Raw genomic sequence first — 17903 nt, forward strand, 5'->3', positions numbered from 1 at the left:
GGGATCTTCAAAAGAGGGAACCCAGTCGCTCACTGGATCCCCATTGCTGGTTCAGATGCTATGGGCCAACATGGCCCCGGAACCAGGAACACAGAGTGGCATGCACGCCCCCAGCCAGGTAGGCCATGGCGCCGGGGCGCTGTGATGTGGCCACCCTAAATGTGGGTGCCACACTGGACGAATAAGACCCAGAACCAATGGCGTCCACCCCACACATACCCCTTCCCAGCATGCACAGCGAGGACAAACCCTCGTGATTGGCTGCTGGGAAGAGCACCCAAACCTCAACTCCACCGCCGCCACCCACAGCACAGGGGCTGGAAGAACACCCCAGCACAGCAGAACGGGCCCACAGCACAGCCAAGCCGAGACAGAGACCGCAACTTGCTACCAACAATCTGGATCAGAGTTTAACTATACTTTGATCTATACTTAAAATTTGACTAGCACCCATACCATAAAGTACATGGGCGCTACACGTGAAATAAAAAAAGTTTACTTTCCACTAAATTGCCACTTTACATCATTGAGAATGGTATGAAACCACTGGATGGTGTTGAGTATCTTAGCATAAGACTGTTTGAAGTAAAAAGAGGTTTACTGTAATTCACACTTGTGAAGCACTACAACAACAACCATAAGTGGATTGGATTCAAGATATATATATATTGCTTTCCTAGGGTGGGCTAAACCCCAAAATCACAATAAAAAAAAAACTGTTGTAGATTTCCATTAGCATCTAAATGATTTAAAATGTAATGACAGCCTCTTATGTATTGTACTGTCAAGTACATCAATTTTTATTAAACGCTGCTTAAGTACTGATTATATTCTTGCTTTCCTCTGTAGCATCCATATTTTTACAGATCTGTAAAATCAAGAGGAAACTGACTCTGACAAGGTTTTTAATTCCATGTAAAAAGATCAATAGAGAGCAGTAATATAAAATGTCATTGGAAGAAATAGATATAAATCGCACGCTTTTATTATTTTTCCATACTAAGTGACAGTTTTACCTCCACACTAATTTATGATAAAAGACAACTTTTTTATTCAGTTTTTTTGCATTAACTGAAGAAATAAGTCAGAAGAGGACATTCAAATTGTCAATGTACGCCAACAAAAAATATACTGAGAACTATAATGAAAATGAAGAATTACAAAAAGCAGTAGAAAGTGTTCCTAAAATGTAAGCAAATTACTAATGTATGGTTATTATTCTAGGATGTTGCCAACTCCACTAGGAGTAGATGTGTACTCAGGCTTCCACTTGCTGACAATAAGATACAATGCGACTATTTATTATTAATGCTAATAAATATTTGGGTTAAAGCAGAGTTCAACCCACTTTTACTACTTTAGCTTAAAAGGAAAGACCACTTGATTTTGGACAATTATTTTTATATTTTATTTTTTACTTACCTTCTCTGAAGTACTGAGTGTAATTCCATCCTAGGTCAGCCACGGCCAAGGGCGTCATTTTCTCTTCTCCCCTGCTGCCTTCTGGGACCTGTGTGTGTCCCAGAAGACCATGGGGCCATTCAGAAAGCGTTGTGTGACTCGCGCATGCGCAGTAGGAAACCATCAGTGAAGCCTGAAGGCTCCACTACCAGTTTCCCTTAGTTGGAATGGCAGCACCTGCACCCGATTCGATGGAAGGATCAGCCTCGGAAGGGGGGGGGGCGACATCTTGGGCTCCCTTGACAGGTAAGTGTCCTTATTAAAAGTCAGCAGCTACAGTGTTTGTAGCTGCTGAATTTTAAAGATTTTTTTTTGCAGCTGGAATTAATAATTAAAGCAATACTCTATTAATATATCCACATATTTCCTTGCCTAATACTTGTAAATGGCTTCCCATTAGTTCTCTAATACAAAATGATCAATACAAACATTAATCTGATTTACAATAATGCAAATATTCCATCCATTCTATCACTGTGGAGAGAACTCTTGGATATGCTGCAGTTCACCAATGAGATAAAACAACATTTTCTTTTATCTTTGCTTGTCAGTGTCAGGATTAGTAGTACATAATTTAAATCTCATTTTGTGTTTTATTATATTGGGGGATGGAGAGGACTACAAAATCAATGAACTTGTATTTTGATGCAAATTTATGACTTGCATTGTTCTCTTGCTTCTGACGCACGTTTAAAACGCATGTCAGATGCAGATCAACAGATTCCTATTTGCCTTCAATAGGGCAGTGTAGATTGCAGATTAGAGGCAGTGCTTGACCTGATTTGCATTATATTGCGTTTCTCCAGACACAAGTACTGTACATCTGAGGCATTTTGAATGGAAGGCAAAGCAGGCCAACATAGCATTTTCATGTTGAATGCTGTCTTTTGCATTCAAAGACATGAATTTCAATAATAAAAAAAAAGGAATGTTTACACCTGCTTAAAGTGGATGTAAACCCTTACAGACCACTTTTACCTACAGGTAAGCCTAGATTAAAACTTACCTGTAGGTACGAGAAATATCTTCTAAACCTACACGGTTTAGGAGATATTTGCAGAAAAGACTGCACTGATGTCTATGGCACATGCGCGCCGTAGACAACGGTGCAGGTGCACTGAGTGTGCCGTTAGTGAAGGCGATCATGACGAGTCCCACGCGGAAGTGACATCATCGCGGCTTCCGGCCAATCACAGTGCCGGAGCCGCAATACCTGGAAGTCACTCCGGCAGTAATAGCGGTGACCGAGGAGCCGAACGAGCGCCGCTGCGGGAGCTTCGATCTCAGGTAAGTACCTCATAATTAACTAGTATGCTATGCATACTAGCTCATTATGCTTTTGTCTTGCAGGGTTTCTTTTTTTATTTTTATTTTAGGGGCTTTACTTCCTCTTTTAGCCTATGAGCTATGAAGCCTATACGTGAAAGTACAAAAATATATTTACAAGCAGGTAATTGCCTTTAAAACTACCGTAAAATATTATTCTTCTTAAATAGTTTTACTGAATTCCCAAGTAGTGAGCAAAATTGTCCTTGCATAGAGAAAAATAAACAGTTAACATAGATCTTATAGCAATATTAAATTCCTACCACTATTAGGTACAGCTCTGACCCAAATTCTTCAACACTCTGACAGATGGATAATCGTTCATAAGAAAGCAATCATTTCATCTAACTTTTTTTTATTTTCAATTGTCCATTAAAAATGATATCTGGATTTGGCAGGAAGAGAGAAAGTAATCACTAAATTATGGGGGTGGAGTGTAATAACTGTTTAATGTGCTTCTTTTTTAGGTAGAATTAAAACATTAAAATGCAGCCAAATAATGAATGCAGTTTAGGCATGTTAGAAAAAAATAAGAACTCTACAGATAAGTAATAATTTCTCCATAAGTTAAAGTTTTACTAACCCCCAGGACCCTACATCTGGGCCTCTACAGTACACAGAACATGAAAATACAATCATTTAATAAACAGACACGTGCAATTCTTTTTGTTCCACATTTGTTTTTAACGTATTTCAACAAAGTCCTTAATTCGGAAATATCTTAATTAACGAAAACCCGGTTAACACATTTTTCAGAATATTAGTAAATTTGAATATTCGAAAACTCGTAAATCCGTAAATTCTAAATTCTAAATTTCAGAAAATTCGAAAATCTGAAATACCTAACTAATTATAACTTAACTATTGCTAACTGTTAAATTATAGGTATTGGAATTTCCTTTCAAATTTGGCTGTTAGTGAAATTTGGCTGATATTAATTTAATCAAAGTTACAAATTATCCAAAATAACGAATGTCGTATCTAAACAAATGGAACATAACAAATTAATATAATAAATATCAATAATAAAAAAAAAACTTTTATTATTATTATTATTATTATTATTATTATTATTATTATTATTATTTATTATTAATTTGTAACGTTCTATTTGCTTAGATGCGGAATTCGTTATTTCGGATAATTCATAACTTCAGATAAATTTGTATTCGTTATGTTCACTAACAGCCAGATTTGAAAGAAAATTCCAATATATAATTTAACAGTTAGCCATGAATAAGCACTAAGTCAGTGCGAAACGTCGGTTATCCTCCTGTTTCTATTGCTGTGATCTGGTATGTTTTGCTGTTCGTTTAAATAAAGACAACCTGTTTGGTTTGGAGTGCGGCCATCCATCCTTCATTTTACGCCCATGCTTGCCTAGTGCACTGCCAGCACCCTTGGAATCCTACACCTGTGTATGACCCTATAGCAGACCCACCTTGAGCGGTGATTTTCCTTCTTCTAGTTATTATTATTAGTTAGTTAGTTAGTTACTCAGTTAGTTAGTGTGGGCCAGATCCACAAATATCCTGCGTAACTTAAATCTTCCGATTTAAGTTACACCACCGCAAAATTTCTACCTAAGTGCCCGATCCACAAAGCACTTACCTTGAAATTTGCGGCGGTGTAACTTAAATGTGTCCGGCGCAAGGCGTGCCGAATCTAATGGGGCGAGTCCCATTTAAATTAGGCGCGCTCCCGCGCCGGATGTACTGCGCATGCTCCGTCGGGTAACTTACCCGACGTGCATTGCGCTAACAGACGTCGCTCCGACGTCATTTGCTTAGACGTTAACGTAAATGGCGTCCAGCGCCATTCACGGACGTCTTACGCAAACGACGTAGAGTTTTAAATTTAGACGCAGGAACGACGGCCATACTTAATAGGGCTTAGTCAAATAGGACTTAGCCCTAGTTTTACACGGCGTAACTCGATGTAAACGACGTAGATTTAGCGCGACGGGCCCGTCGGAACGTTCGTGGATCGCCGTAAGTGTTCATTTGCATATTCTAGGCCGGCCGCAATGGCCTCGCCACCTAGCGGCCGGCCTAGAATTGCATCCTTAAGATCCGACAGTGTAATTCAATTACACATGTCGGATCTTCTGCCTATCTATGGTAAACTGATTCTGTGGATCAGTTCCATAGATAGAAACAGGGATACGACGGCGTATCAGTAGATACGCCGGCGTATCTCTTTTGTGGATAACCCCCTAAGTTAGTTAGTTAGTTAGTTAGTTAGTTAGTTAGTTAGTTAGTTAGTTATTCTTTTGAATTTTCAGATTTTCTTTCTTATTTTTTTATTTACAATTTTTTTAATTTACGAATTGCGATCATAATGAATGACCTGAAAAACTGAAAAATAAAATAAAACGAACACATTTTTCGGCAGTGCACATGTTTATTAGTAAATATAAACTGCAAAATATCATTTCTCATCAGTAGTATATAGCAGTCTTGTGACTTCTCTCTGTGTCTGGTTAAAGCTTGTAGAAGTTTTCATTCTCATACGAATGTCCTATGAGACTGCATCCTCTTTCTGTCTGGCTGGCCCTGTGCTGATCACATTCACTCTCCCAAGAAAAAAAAATCTCTCTAGCAATACATACCAAACTGAGCATGTGTACACTGACTCCATTAACTCTGTCTTATCTGAGATGTTTTGGGGATAATGCAAGAAGGGGAGGATCTGTGGTATACAGGATCAAACAGCCTTTTTTTTTTACACAATTCAGAGGAATAACCCCTTAGGTTCCACAATGAGTATAACAAGCATGATTTACTGCATATACAGACTGATTTTAGTGTGGTGGGTTTAGTAACACTATAAAGCTGAACTCCTGGAAACTATTGAAAAGAAACCTTTACTTACACAATCAGTCATTATTAATCTTTTTTCTGAAAATGCTAATTATTTGGCTCTCATGATGCTGATGCTGACTTTTCCGTGCCGCAACGATTTGCAAAAGTAATTCCTGCACTACTTTTGCTGATTTCGGGCGCGACCTCAATAGTCATCTGTGCACAGATGTTTTTCCAGTCGCACCCGAAGTCGCATGGACATGCACCGTTGAAATCATGTGGCTTCAGATGAAGTCGCACAATTTCAAAGCCGTGTTCAGTGTAAACAAGGGCTCAATGTCAAAGCTTAAAGGGTCACTAAAGGAAAAACATTTTTTAGCTAAATAGCTTCCTTTACCTTACTGCAGTACTGGTTTCATGTCCTCATTGTTCGTTTTTGCTTTGAAGTAGCTGTAATTCTGCTGTGATCTCCACACTTCCTGGTTGCCTGTTTCCTTATAACCATCGTACTGGGAGCTTTCTCACGGTGGTCTAAGCTGTCATTACTGTGTGTCTAAAACTCCTCAGAACCAATCAGATTCATTTTAAAAACAAAACACTGCCCTGGATTTGCTTATTTTTGTTCTGTGAGTCTTCCCGACTCACCTCTCACCCGGAACTTCATGTATGTCCTTTAAAATCGAAAGTGAAACTAAAGGCACATTATATGATAGATTCAATTAAATTTTTAATCATTTTTAAAAGCAATCAGTTAACTTTTATGTCTCTATACCCAATAAACAGTCATTTCAGCAAAAAAAAAAAATTCCTTTAGTGACCCTTTAATTGGACAAGCTGGAGTTGGATTTTGTTTTGTCACTATGCACAGCTGCACAAGATTCTGTGTGCACCAGTTTTAGTAAATCTCCCCCTTAGTGCCTTCAGTACTTTCTGAGTCTCTGACTTTATGATCAAAATACTTCTTACATGCTAGTAGACATGTTCATTCTTTTTTTTATCATAAAAAAACGATCATTTGTACAGGGCTTCAGTTCTGTTTCGGAATCAGTTCTAAGAATGTGTTGTCAATGGCAGCCATTGTTCTACACTAATAATTATGAACTAATAGTCATGGTTCCCAATCATGATGATCACATAAAGATTTGTTGACAAAAACTGTATTGCACTGTGACAGCTGCAGCCTTCTAAATCCATCTGTCATTGTATCTCTGTTTGTGTAAAGCACAGTACAATACTGTGTTTTAAGATTTTTTTTTAAAGTTTACAAAGTATAGACGCACATTCGTACGCGAAAAAAAAAATATTTAAATGTTTTTGCTCATTAGTCAAAGAATAATAATAGAAAAAAACATGAGAAGCGTATTTTTTTAAATTGTTTTGAATAAAAAGTCTGTCTAAAAAAAAAAAGTCTCTAAAAAATGTAAAGATTATTTAAAATATTCATAGATTTATAGTAGAGTTAAAAAATGCCTATTGATGGTACTAAATGTGGTTTAAAAAAATGTATCTATGCATGTATTCATTAAAATGTATTTAAATGTATTGTTACACTACTAGTATAAGGCCCCATACACACGGGAGGATTTATCCGCGGATACGGTCCAGCGGACCGTTTCCGCGGATAAATCCTCTCGAGGATTTCAGCAGATTTTAATGCGATGGAGTGTACTCACCATCGCATTGAAATCCACGCCGAAATCCTCTGACGATGACGTGTCGCGCCGTCGCCGTGATTATGACGCGGCGACGTGCGTGACGCTGTCATATAAGGAATTCCACGCATGCATTGAATCATTGCGACGCATGCGGGGGATCTCTTCGGACGGATGGATTCGGTGAGTCTGTACAGACCAGCGGATCCATTCGTTGGGATGGATTCCAGCAGATGGATATGTTGTGCATGTCAGCAAATATTCGATCTGCTGGAATCCATCCCAGGGGAGATATATCCGCGGAAACAGATCCGCTGGAGTGTACACACCATAGGATCTATGCGCTGAAACCCATTTGCTGGGATTTATCTGCGGATGGATTCTATGGTGTGTATGGGGCCTTAGTGTGTGAATATGCCTTGATATGAGTATCTTTTTATCACAAGAGGGAGAGATGCTACTTTTAGACTAGATGTACGCTGCTGCAGTTTTCATGTTGCAATTGCAGCCAATTGGGGTGTGCGGTGTGCATCTCAGCCTATAATGAACATGCTTACAGGAGGTAATAGCAACTAAATGATCTCATCATTCTCATCAACAAGCTGCTTCTCTTTCATGGTCCAACACTTAGGCCTCGTACACACGACCGAGAAACTCGGCGGGTGAAACACATAGTTTTATTTCGAGAACATGATTCAGATCAATTTTGCTGGTGTTTCAAATTAAGCATCTATGTTTTTTTTTTTGTTATGTGGAAAATAAAGGTTCTGTAAATATTTTCAGCTAATAATCAGACAGAACACTTACATTTGTACTTTGCTCGGTTCCACTGACACAAACCACGTCTTGCTTCTGCATGGTCAATGTATCTTTAGTGAGTCTGAGTCGTACATCACAAGCATTTTCTGAACCTTCATTATACAGCTGTGCAAAACCAGTTTTAGTCTGTGAAAAAAAAAAAAAGATTGGCCAATAAGTAAATGAACATATGTACATTTCCACACCTCTTCAGTATGAAATACAGCAATGGTTTGACAGATAATGGGATTATTATTTTTTTTTTTTTATCCATGATCCATGTGGATTTACTTTTTACTTACTTATGTCAGAGACATAAAAAATACTGCATGGTTTAGCAATCATGATAATAGCAAGCTATGTCGTCAGCAACATGTTTACTGAACTGATTTACTTGTTGATAGTCTTAAGATCTTTTTTGAAGAAAGAGAAACTATATTTGTTTTGGTTCAGTTTTAATTTTTCTGTTTTTCTAAAGGTATAGGTACAATCTTTGTTTTACAAATAAACATTTCATATATGACAAATGATTTCCAGAGCATTTTGGGTTAACTAGAGAGATAGCATCTCAAATGAAGATTGACGTCTGATTAAAACCTGGTAATGAACCATCTGAAAGGGGATGGATCACTCCTGTAATAACCCATTGGAGTTTCTGCAAACCACAGACCTTTTTCAGCACAGCTAGATGCTGAAATATCTGAATATGTGAAAAAAGACTCTAGCTCAATCTGCTGGTTGGATACACAGATGCTGTATATTAAAATGCAGTATGACTAAATAAAAAGTAAACAGTTTTTTTCAATTTTATAGTCCTGAGCATAATGGCCATACAACAGCGGTGAAGCCTTTGCTAGGGACTGATCATGCTAAAGCAGAGCAGGAATTATTTCCTAGATGCATTTCGGAAAGCACCTCATGCTGAAGCTCTGTAGATGAATCACTTACTCTCCTTTTAGTGCATCCAATGCTACATGCTTTCTTTTGCCATGGACAGGACCTCAATAGACCTCATGCAGCGTAACTTTCCATTACTGTTCCAAGTTTTTCATTGAAAGAACATTACTAATAAGTGAAGGGAACTCAATGCTGCAGGTGAGATGGATAAGCCTAATTGAATCCATGTGTGAATGCAAGTCCCAGTTCGCCTCCGTAAGCAATATCAAAAGTAGAAGTGGCTGCACATCACAGTTTGTTCCAGGTTTTTTGGGGAAAAACCACAAGGTAGCTTCACAGGACACAGGAAACGAGTCTACCTTGCACTTTGTTATTGTGTGAAATGTGTCTACTTTGCACTTTGTTGGTGTCATGTGGTGCTACCATGTGATTTTTCAATAAAAGTCCTGGAATGAACTGTGATGTGCAGCCACTTCTTCTTTTCACCGATTTATGGGTATTACAGTTGCACTAATACTTCTCCCATGTGACCAGCAGATCACAATCTCTTCCATTACTTCATGGTAAGCCACTTACACCCAGGTTCTTTGGTCCCAGCAGTTGTATAGTGGGCTCGGTCATCTCTCAACCTCTCTGTGATCTTAATCATCCCCCTCCTTTTCCTGAAGAAATTGCATTACCTTCCGACTAGGTGAGAATTGATGGTGTTTCAAGAGTAATCATTGTTCACACATATGTGGTTAACATTTGAACTTTCTTTACTGAAACAATATGCTATGTTTCATGGAATGAAACATGGCAATTCTTTATTTTAAAATTCAAGTATCAGTCTGACATCATGATGCAAATTGTTCAAAGAAACACTTTCTTATAGGCCACTAACTCTGCATGGAGAAACATTGACTCTTCCTTCCCACCTCAACTCTGCAGATATATATTTGATGACCTAAGGGACAAGCACAGCCAACAGTGCCATACTTTCCTGGGTTGGAAAAACCCAGGCACTGATTGCATGGTTATGATTTACATGGTCTTTAAAGAGATCCAAGACAGGACCTCTCATCTTCCTAGTCTCCACTCAACTCCTCTACACAACATGTTGAGGTGATCTCTGGGGAAATCCATCATTTTCAAAGAAGCAGCCCAAATAGGGAACTCTTTAAGACCAGTGACACTTTAATGGATTTGGTGTACTTTTGGTTGGGAGAAAGTTACAGTAGTTTTAGAGAAGATGGGGTTGTAGTTAGAGTAGATGCTGAAATGGGGTGGGTACAAGTTCAGTTTGTTAGGACATTTTAATATCATCAAGGTGTCACTCTGTTTAACCTCACCTATACTATAACCTAATCATTGTCTTTTTGTCAAAGACTCACATGTACAGTACCTATAATTGTTGGGTACACTTGTAAAATGAGGACCTGTCTTTAAAGAAAGATGTTTCAGCAGTTAAAGCAAGTCAGTGAAACCTTGTCATTTTGACTTGAGGTCAGCAGTGTATTCAAACACTGCATACACTGGTATGCTTTCTATAGAGCCCAATAACTGCAATTTGTAGAAAGAGCCCAGCTTGGTTTACCTTTAACCAAGTGAAGCAACCCATAAACACAAAGAAAGCATTCACATAGACAACTTCTAGAATACAGGTACTGTAGTTGAAATAATTTGGTAGCATGATCTGCACCATGGTTTGCCATTGCCTAGAAAAGCATAAGTAAATACTGCCCTACAATTTGTCCCATAACAGTAACAGGTTGAACAAAGTCTCATCTATGCACCACAATATCATTCTTTAATCATTGATGCTCTGACCACCAATCATTCCTTGAGGTTCCTCTTTAAGTCATCCATGCAATATTTATGAGCAGTAAAAGTCCTTTTATTTTCATTTTTATGCGTGTAATTACGCAATGGGGATATAACACATTAAGGTACCTCCTGAGCCACATTTGTGCTGGAACATTTAGAAATTTGTCCTTCATTTCAAATGTGCTTTGCTTTTCTGTTATCTCAGTATGACCTTTATGATTCTCTGTGTCATATATGACCATTTATTTTTAATTAGAATTTATAAAGATAGCCATTAATTAGATATTCAGAATTGAAAAACTAGAATATTTCATTTTGATCCTTAAATACTTAAAGCAACCCTTTTATGTTTAAAATAAATCAAAATGAAAGTTCCCTGCAATATAAAGTGGCCCGAGCGTCTCCTAAATTCCCTTAGTTCTCATCCTCTGTAAGCCTCTTTGGCTTTCAATACTTTGTGGAGTGGCAGACACCTGTGTTCCCCAACCTGCAGTGTAGTCCATCCTTTGATTTCAATGCCAGGGCTGAGTCCTGTTTTGACGTAGGTGTGAGGATGGAGCAATGATGTGTAGCACAGGGATCTGTCAGGACCTGGGCTTGAACCTGGGACCTCTTCTTTGTCTGGCATTGACTTCCCACTGAGCTATCTGGGATGGAGGACAGTTCCCTGCCTGATCTGCTTTAGACTACTCTGCTTGGTGTCTAGATTGCTGTTGCACCTTGAACCCCTTGCTCCTCCCATGAACTTCCTATAAAAGCCTTGTCTCAACACTTCCTCTTTGCCAGGTTATGGTGCCTTCCCTGTGCCTTGCTGTTGTCTTTCCTGCTGCCATCTGTACCTACAACCAATCGTGATTGACCCTCAGCCTGTTCATTGACTACTCTACTGCTTGATCCCAACCTGCAGACACTCATGATTGATCCCTTAGCTTGTTTACTGACCACACTGTTTCATCCTTGTCTGTTTATCCGCTATTGGACCCCGGCTTGCTCACACCCTGGTGGGGCAAACTTGAGGACCGCGACCTGCTACTAGCTTGCAGCTAAATCCATCTCCACCATCAGGAGCTCTAGGGAAAACCAGCTAGTACTTAGACTCCGCACCTCAGGGGAGCCTGTGTCATCTGCCAGAAGTGACTACCTGTATGCCTGTCCTGCCACTGCTATTGCAATTGGTTTTCAAGCCCGACACCTGATCGTGACAGGATCCTAAACTCACAGAAGGTATACATGCTGAAGAGCCTTATGGAGTCTGCAGTGCTGGAAAGGGGGTGGTAGGAGACATGGACCACATAGGTGGTGAGTAGAATTCTTCCATTTAGGGAATGTTAATTGCATTTTTCTTAAATATGACAGGGTCGCTTTAAAATGTATTTCAAAAGGGAACACCAACAGACTTGGTTAAAAAAAAAATTTAAGATAAGTTTGTATTGTTTATGTAATTTACTACATCCAACTAGTCATCTCCCTGCCAACTAAATAGAACTAATAATATTTGTCATTATGCTCCAGCTTCCTGCTGTTCCTGTACCCGCCAGCTCCTGGTCTACAACCACCTCTACTGCTGCCTACAGTTCCAGCCATCCCTGGAGGATCATCATCCTGCCACTGTGCCAGGCTACTACAACTACCCCAGGCACTCCTACCTCGCTGCGCTCTCGAGCTCACTGTCCCCACTACAGTGACTCCTGAGCCAGGGCTGTAAGAGAGATCTCCTCCTGCAAAACAGGCTCTACTACCAGGTACGCTCTATACCTAACAATGATCCTGTGCCTTGTTCCTGTAGCCTGCTCTCTGTACTCCCCTTGTTTCTTATCTCAACCCTGACTCTGCTCTGCTCATGTATGCTTCCTTCGTATATAGGTAGATAGGTTTCTGTTTTGTTTGCTGCGCTATCACATTTATTTTGTCACTGTACAATGTTTATAGTTTACTAGTGTTGGTGTCGGAAGAGTGATATTTACATTAATAAATTGTATTTATTTTTTCAGCCAGGTTCCTGATTTCTTAAGGCACAGTATACGGATCTGGTTATCCTTGCTGGATACCTGCATTTGGTATCCCTTACAAGGGGACTGCCTGCAAGCAGACGAATGGGACACCTCTGCATCCCATGCGGGTGAAGACAGCCCTTGTGCCCCTCATAGAATGCACATTTAGCCGGAAGACAGATATGCTAGTGATATAGGGAACCCTTTTTCCAAGAACAGTAAGGTAGGCCTCAGGATTTTAGGTTCTCCTTTACCTCCTAAATCCCCTAACACCAACCTATCCTATACATTCCTTATCCAGTGCCTAAAGCATCAGTGTCATTAATGCCATAAGCTAGCAGTCCTACACAAAGCATCCATGCCAAAGAGTGCCTAGAAAAATTGGTACAAGGCATTGTGGCATTAGCTCTGCAAGCTTATGCTATTAAATAAAGACCACTCAAGGTTTAAGCAGAAGAGACCTGTAAAACTACAGATGTAGAATTTTTTACTGAAATCATTCTAAACTATTTAGCACAAACTGATTGCCAAACAAGCTCAATATATCCTGTTTGGATAATTAGGAAATTCCTGTGTTCCTGCATTTGTTATTGGCTAATATGGTACAGCACGGTTTCTTCAAACAAATCGATTTTTTGGTAGAGAGACTTTGACTTCCATTCCAGTTGACAGCTGGCCAAAAATGAATCGTCCAATATAATATTTGTTTGGCTATTTCTATTGTATATTGGCATACATTATGCTATGTTATTTCATCTCCACATCAACCAACGGTGTTTCTATTAGTAATATTTATTTGGTTTATTGATTTTTTTGTATTATTGTTTATTGTGTGTTAATAAAGTTGATTGGTAGATGGATTCCATATGAAATTAGGTACCATTTTTCGGTAGATACTAATATTGTTCATATACAGTACAGTATTACATGGCATTTGCTATTGTGAACTACCCATATGCTGCAGGTTAACTACACTTTTCAATGTAACCAAGCCTATCACTATGATTGCAATTTATTTAGGTTTTGTGCTACCCTAGGCCTGACTAAACTCATGCACCCCAATTAAAATTTGACCCACCCCTTCCTGTTAAGGCCACACCCCTTTCTGTTTAAGACACACCTTGAAATTTTCGAGTAGGGACACTAGTTCTTAGGGCCTGGGTGGGGGGGCAATGGATTCCCTTTATTTGCATTGATTTCCTCTCACTTCCTGTTTGGCTATGGGGCAGGAAGTGAAGGGAATTCTCTGCAATGGGACAAGGATGGTAAAAAAATGTAATTACTGGGGCTATAACCCTCCCTTACTCTATTCTACTTTGAGCAGCTTGCGTTATACTAACAGTGTAGCGCAAGCCGGTGGGGATTCTTTCTGTGCTGCCCCCTGCAAGGTGCTGCCCTAGGCCAGGATACAGCGTTGGTTGTAGTGTTTGTTTCTCTGGCTGACTATATCCTTTGGATGTAATGGACCTGAAGAAAAAGTTAATTGATCCTCTGGCCATTTTGAGTTTTGCAAAAAGACCAAATGCTGGGAAAGTTACAGTGCCTCTGTCCTTGCTGCAAATAGCTAAAGTATGAGAAATGTGTTTCCTTTTAAACAGATGTCATCACCTTACATAAACAATTCAAACATTTCACTGGAGTTTTTTTCTGGAGAGGAAAGAATAATAATGATGACAGTTCTCCGTATGATAAAGGTGCCTACCATCGTGGCTGTGCCTTGCCTCTGTGCCCTTTTCACTTTCTCATGATTCCCTGTTACTGTAAATGTACAGACTTTGATTTATCTCCTGGCCAAATCCTCCATTATATCCTTCTCATTTTACCTTTGATTATCAATCGCTTCCATCCTCCCTATCTCTCTCTCTCTCCCTCTCTCTCTGTTTCATAGAACACTTGGCCCTACTTATAGCAATGTATAAGGAAAGAAATGTCTAATCCCAGTAACCAATAAAACTGAAATATAAAAGTGACAGAGAGGAAAAGTTGGAATTTAATCGATTGTTATGGAAGCATCTCTACAGACAATGTGCTGCATCTATCAAATTGTCTTCTTTAAGGATTGTCTGCATTGCTGCACAGCTACTAATCTCATTCAAATTTTCATTCTCTAACTGTCATTTTCTAGTGAAGGTTTCACTCTGATAGGCTTCTGCGTGGCAAGCCAGTCAGTTATTTTCAAATTCAGACTGTGAGACATTTCTGCCCTCAGACATTCTGCTAAGCAACTGACACTTTGATGAAGCCTAGAGTACTTTGCATAAACCTATGTAAACTGTGCCGTCTTGTCCATGGTTCTGTACATTTAATGTTTTAAAATATCACATAGGCTGATAAACAGGATGGAATGCCAGGGGTTATATATTAGCTCTATCGCATGTAGAACTACCATTGGTGAGGGGCATGCAGTGGTACCTGGCTAACACGGGTCTAAGGATAGGACTTTTTCTTGTGTACCCTCTGCCTCTATTGTAGAGTATTGGGTGTCTCTACATACTATTCCCGGACATGGGGGTGGGCTCCCAGTGAACCCCACTTACATAGTGGAATCATACCCATTCAACATTTTCAATCTCTTATTAGTTCAGATGAGTTATGTATGGACAATCATCTATTTTGTAATACATTTAAGTAGAGGTCTAGACCAAAAAAAATGTATACCCTGTTTTTTTTTTTTTTTTGGCCCAAAGATAAAACAAGAAATTAGCTGGTGTCCTCCAGGATACCACATCCATAATTATTTTGGATAATCATAATGAACCACAAGAAGGCAGACTTTAATATACCGTAAACAGTATATATATATATAAACTGTTATAAACTTGTTTTTTATTAATTATACAGTTTACAACTTAAAAATATTAATCTAAGTAATATAGAAAACAAACTAAAGCATATTGTCATAGTGTGAGGCCCTACCACTGTGTGAAAGTATGAAAAAGGGATGCAGGATCCACATGTAACCAGGGTGCAGGACTCTGGTAAACCATTTATGAGCAGAAAAAAATGGGTTTTCGGTTTTCTCTTGGTTTTAGTATTCTTGGATTGGGTTCTGGAGTTTGGAGATTTCAAAGAGTTTTGGGAGGGAAGAAATCTCCAACCCAGTGACCAGGACTTGCAGCAGACTGGCAGGCTGTGAGTGCAGGTGCACACAGCTCTCATAATGAAGGATTTGGGCATAATTCAGGACTGTTAAGAGACAGGTGTGTTCCATCCAGGAAACATGTCTGCTTTATTAAGGGGACAGGTGTTCTCCAGCTGAAATCCAGAAGCACAGGGTGTCTTTAGTTGGGTGCCAAGATATCCCCCTATCAAGAGGACAGGGTGTGGTCCCATGCAACAGGGAGCTGTGAGTGATATGTAGGGGGCACATGTGAGAGGTTCATGGGCTGTATTTAAGCACAGTAGGTACTGTAAACTGGTCCAAGGGACTAACCAATAGGACTAAAGTCTAGGTCTAATCATGAGAGCCAGGGGGCTAACCATCATTTATTTTCATGTTTTGTACTGATGGTTGAATCCCCTTGCATGTGCAATGGTTCTGTGTTGAACTTTTCTGTAATTTAAATAAAAAGGGGACATCAAGCTCTACAACAGACTTATTGACTGGCATAATTAACCTTAACATCACAAAATCAACAGTTATAATGTCAGATAAAGTATTTAACCTCTTGACCACTGGGCACTTAAACCCCCTTCCTCACCAGACCAATTTTCAGCTTTCTGTGCTCTCACAATTTGAATGACAATAACTCAGTCATACAACATTGTACCCATTTGAATTTTTCTTTTGGTGGTATTTGATACCCTCTGGGTTTTTTATTTTTTGCGCTATAAAAGAAAAACGACTGAAAATTCTGTAATAAATAAATAAAAAAATCTAGTTTCTGTCATATTAGCAGGTTATTTCTCACACACAGCATATGCATACCACAAATTACACCCCAAAACACATTCTGCTATTACTCCCGAGTATGGTGATACCCCATGTGTGCGACTTTTACACAGCGTGGCCACATACAGAGGCCCGACATGCAGGGAGTGCCATCAGGCGTTCTAAAGCACCCAGGCCAATTTTGACATTTCTCTCCTACATGTAAAAATCATCATTTATTTGCTAGAAAATTACATAGAACCCCAAAACATTATATATGCTTTTTTAGCAAAGACCCTATAGAATACAATGGCGGCCGCTTTTTATCTCACATGGTTTTTTCGCAGAAATTTTTTGAACGCGTGTTTTTAAAAAAAAATGTTTTGTGCTTAAAAAAAAACAAAACAGTCAAGTTAGCCCAATTTTTTTTCATAATGTGAAAGATGAAGTTACGCAGAGTAAATAGATACCCAACATGTCACACTTCAAAATTGCGCACACTCATGGAATGGCGCCAAACTTCGCTACTTAAAAATCCCCATAGGCGACGCTTTAATTACTTTTATTGGTTACATGTTTTTAGTTACAGAGGAGGTCTAGGGCCAAAATCATTGTTCTCGCTCTAACGTTCGCAGCGATACCTCCTAGTATTGGGGTATTGCAGAGTATTGCGCAGGGTATTGCAGAGTATTGGGGTATTGCAGAGTATCGCGCAGGGTATTGCAGAGTATTGGGGTATTGCAGAGTATCGCGCAGGGTATTGCAGAGTATTGGGGTATTGCAGAGTATCGCGCAGGGTATTGGGGTATTGCAGAGTATCGCGCAGGGTATTGCAGAGTATTGGGGTATTGCAGAGTATCGCGCAGGGTATTGCAGAGTATCGCGCAGAGTATTGGGGTATTGCAGAGTATTGCGCAGGGTATTGTAGAATATTGGGGTATTGCAGAGTATTGCGCAGTGATAGATGGATGGCTGGATCTGTGACTGCATTTGTCACGGATCCAGCCGTCAGTGCTGCTGCTGACACCCGCTCCCCCCCTCCTCTCACACTGTACCGAACGGTACAGAGAGGAGAGGGAGGAACCGGCGTCATGGCATGACGCCGGTTTGTTTACAAGTGATCGCTCCGTCATTTGACGGATCGATCACGTGGTAAACGGCCGCTATCAACGGCGATTTACCGTGATCTGTGATGCGCCGGGTCTTCTAGACCCGGCGCTCACAGATGATTCCGGGAGCGCGCCCCAGGGGGCGCGCGAGTGAAGGATTCTGGGAGGACGTCCCAGGGACGTCCTCC

At 39.8% G+C, this 17903-nt stretch overlaps 1 protein-coding gene across 1 annotated transcript in view; it reads right to left on the reverse strand.

Annotated features, from left to right (window-relative positions):
• SNTG2 (syntrophin gamma 2) overlaps nucleotides 1–17903 on the reverse strand; it is a 625709-nt gene that overhangs the window by 343440 nt on the left and 264366 nt on the right. Inside the window, 1 exon segment of the mRNA XM_040348669.1 lies at nucleotides 8051–8188. Within this exon segment, the coding sequence (XP_040204603.1) occupies nucleotides 8051–8188 (138 nt within the window).

Source organism: Rana temporaria, chromosome 4 (assembly GCF_905171775.1).
Source record: "Rana temporaria chromosome 4, aRanTem1.1, whole genome shotgun sequence".
NCBI lineage: Eukaryota > Metazoa > Chordata > Amphibia > Anura > Ranidae > Rana > Rana temporaria.